The following is a 1,436-nucleotide window of genomic DNA, read 5'->3' as shown; positions in this document are numbered from 1 at the left end:
ATCAACAAAAGATATTGATCCAGGAACATGTCTTACTTGGCAAAAATCACGGCGACCCAATTACAGTAACGTGAGTAAATGTAGTTCGTTACTTTCCACCTCTGGTTTTTATTGTTCATCAGCTGTATAAAAATCCTTCTGAAAGTGATTCCAATGATTATTAAAATGTTATAGTTACATTTATTGTTATAACTTTCATCCTTGGTGTGAACATGCCACTGTGTCTCTCACTGAGTCACATGGACGTGTTACCTGGAGGGCCATGGGCTGAACACTTGAGACTGTGGAGAGTGAAGTGGAGGACAAAGACGAGAAGAAAGAGAAGTCCACAGCAGAGCTGGAGCTTGTCTCTGTCACTGGAGGGTGAACTGCAGGCTAAAAAAATCAGAGCAGAGACATTACTACTGCTATGACTACTAATAATCTCCTATAGTCATGGCAGTTCATATTGTACGCATATGTGTGATCGACTGTAAAGCAACTTCAATTAGTAGGGAAATGTTGTTTTCAGTAGATTTAATGTTACTCTTGTCATGTTTTACCTGCAAAGGGGTGTATGTTCTGTCTTTCGCTCTGTTGCTTTGGCATAGCTGACAGCGCCAGGTACCACTGAAAACAAACACATTAATACAGAGCAGTGATTCTCAACTGTTTTGACTCGAAGGCTCCCCATTGTCCAAAGCAATTTTCAAACCCCACCACAAGATATAAGATATTTCCACCTGTATTTTATAATTATAACAAACTACTTGTTTTTTAAACAACCAAACATAACCAACAAGAAATAACAGTTATTTAGTGGATTCTTTTTATTTTTTATGTATGATTTTATGCATTTTTGTTTAGCGAATTTATTAAGTGAATTACTGTATTTTATTAAAATGTTTATTGTATCAATAAAAATATATCCATTTGGATAATTTGACATCATCCATAAAATTACAGACAAATCAATAATATTAATCTGTAATTTTAAAGATTTATTAATAATATTACACTTTTAATTAATAATATAACTCAGATTAATTGTAAGTCATCCTACTGCTCCAGGGAAAGTTTTCTAGGCCCCCTAGTGGGTATTGGCCCTCTGGTTGAGACCCACTGGTGTCTAAAAACCACACTAAACTGGGATTTCAAATCTCATTTAAACCTGGAGATGAACATAAATCAGACAAGTAAATTTGTGACATTGAAAATGAACTGAAAATTTGGACAAAATTATTTTATATTTCATTTGAATTACTGGTGTTCTATGTAGATTATCAACACTGACTTAAGCTTGACACAGCTAAAGATGATGAGTGCAGTCATAGGTCAGCGCTAGGTTTGGTAGGGTCAGTGGCCTGTGCGTCACATGACTAACTGTACCTGGGTATGGAGGTAAGGGGCGGCACTAGGCAGGTGAGATGGAAGGCGCGAGGACATCCATCACAGCA

General features: G+C 36.6%; 1 protein-coding gene across 1 annotated transcript in view; it reads right to left on the bottom strand.

Moving 5' to 3' along the window:
- Positions 1 to 252: 252 nt before the first annotated feature.
- LOC107579220 (autoimmune regulator-like) overlaps positions 253 to 1,436 on the bottom strand; it is a gene marked incomplete at its 3' end in the record, with an annotated part of 3,913 nt that continues 2,729 nt past the window's right edge. The window contains exons 5-7 of the mRNA XM_016265073.1: positions 1,369 to 1,435; positions 543 to 609; positions 253 to 375 (exon numbers count right to left, since the gene is read on the bottom strand). Coding sequence (XP_016120559.1) covers positions 253 to 375; positions 543 to 609; positions 1,369 to 1,435 — 257 coding nt within the window. The remainder of the gene's footprint in view (positions 376 to 542; positions 610 to 1,368; position 1,436) is intronic.

This window comes from Sinocyclocheilus grahami, unplaced genomic scaffold (genome assembly GCF_001515645.1).
Source record: "Sinocyclocheilus grahami isolate Dianchi unplaced genomic scaffold, SAMN03320097.WGS_v1.1 scaffold15509.1, whole genome shotgun sequence".
NCBI classification, from domain to species: Eukaryota; Metazoa; Chordata; class Actinopteri; order Cypriniformes; family Cyprinidae; genus Sinocyclocheilus; species Sinocyclocheilus grahami.
This window is presented reverse-complemented; position numbering and strand designations above follow the sequence as displayed.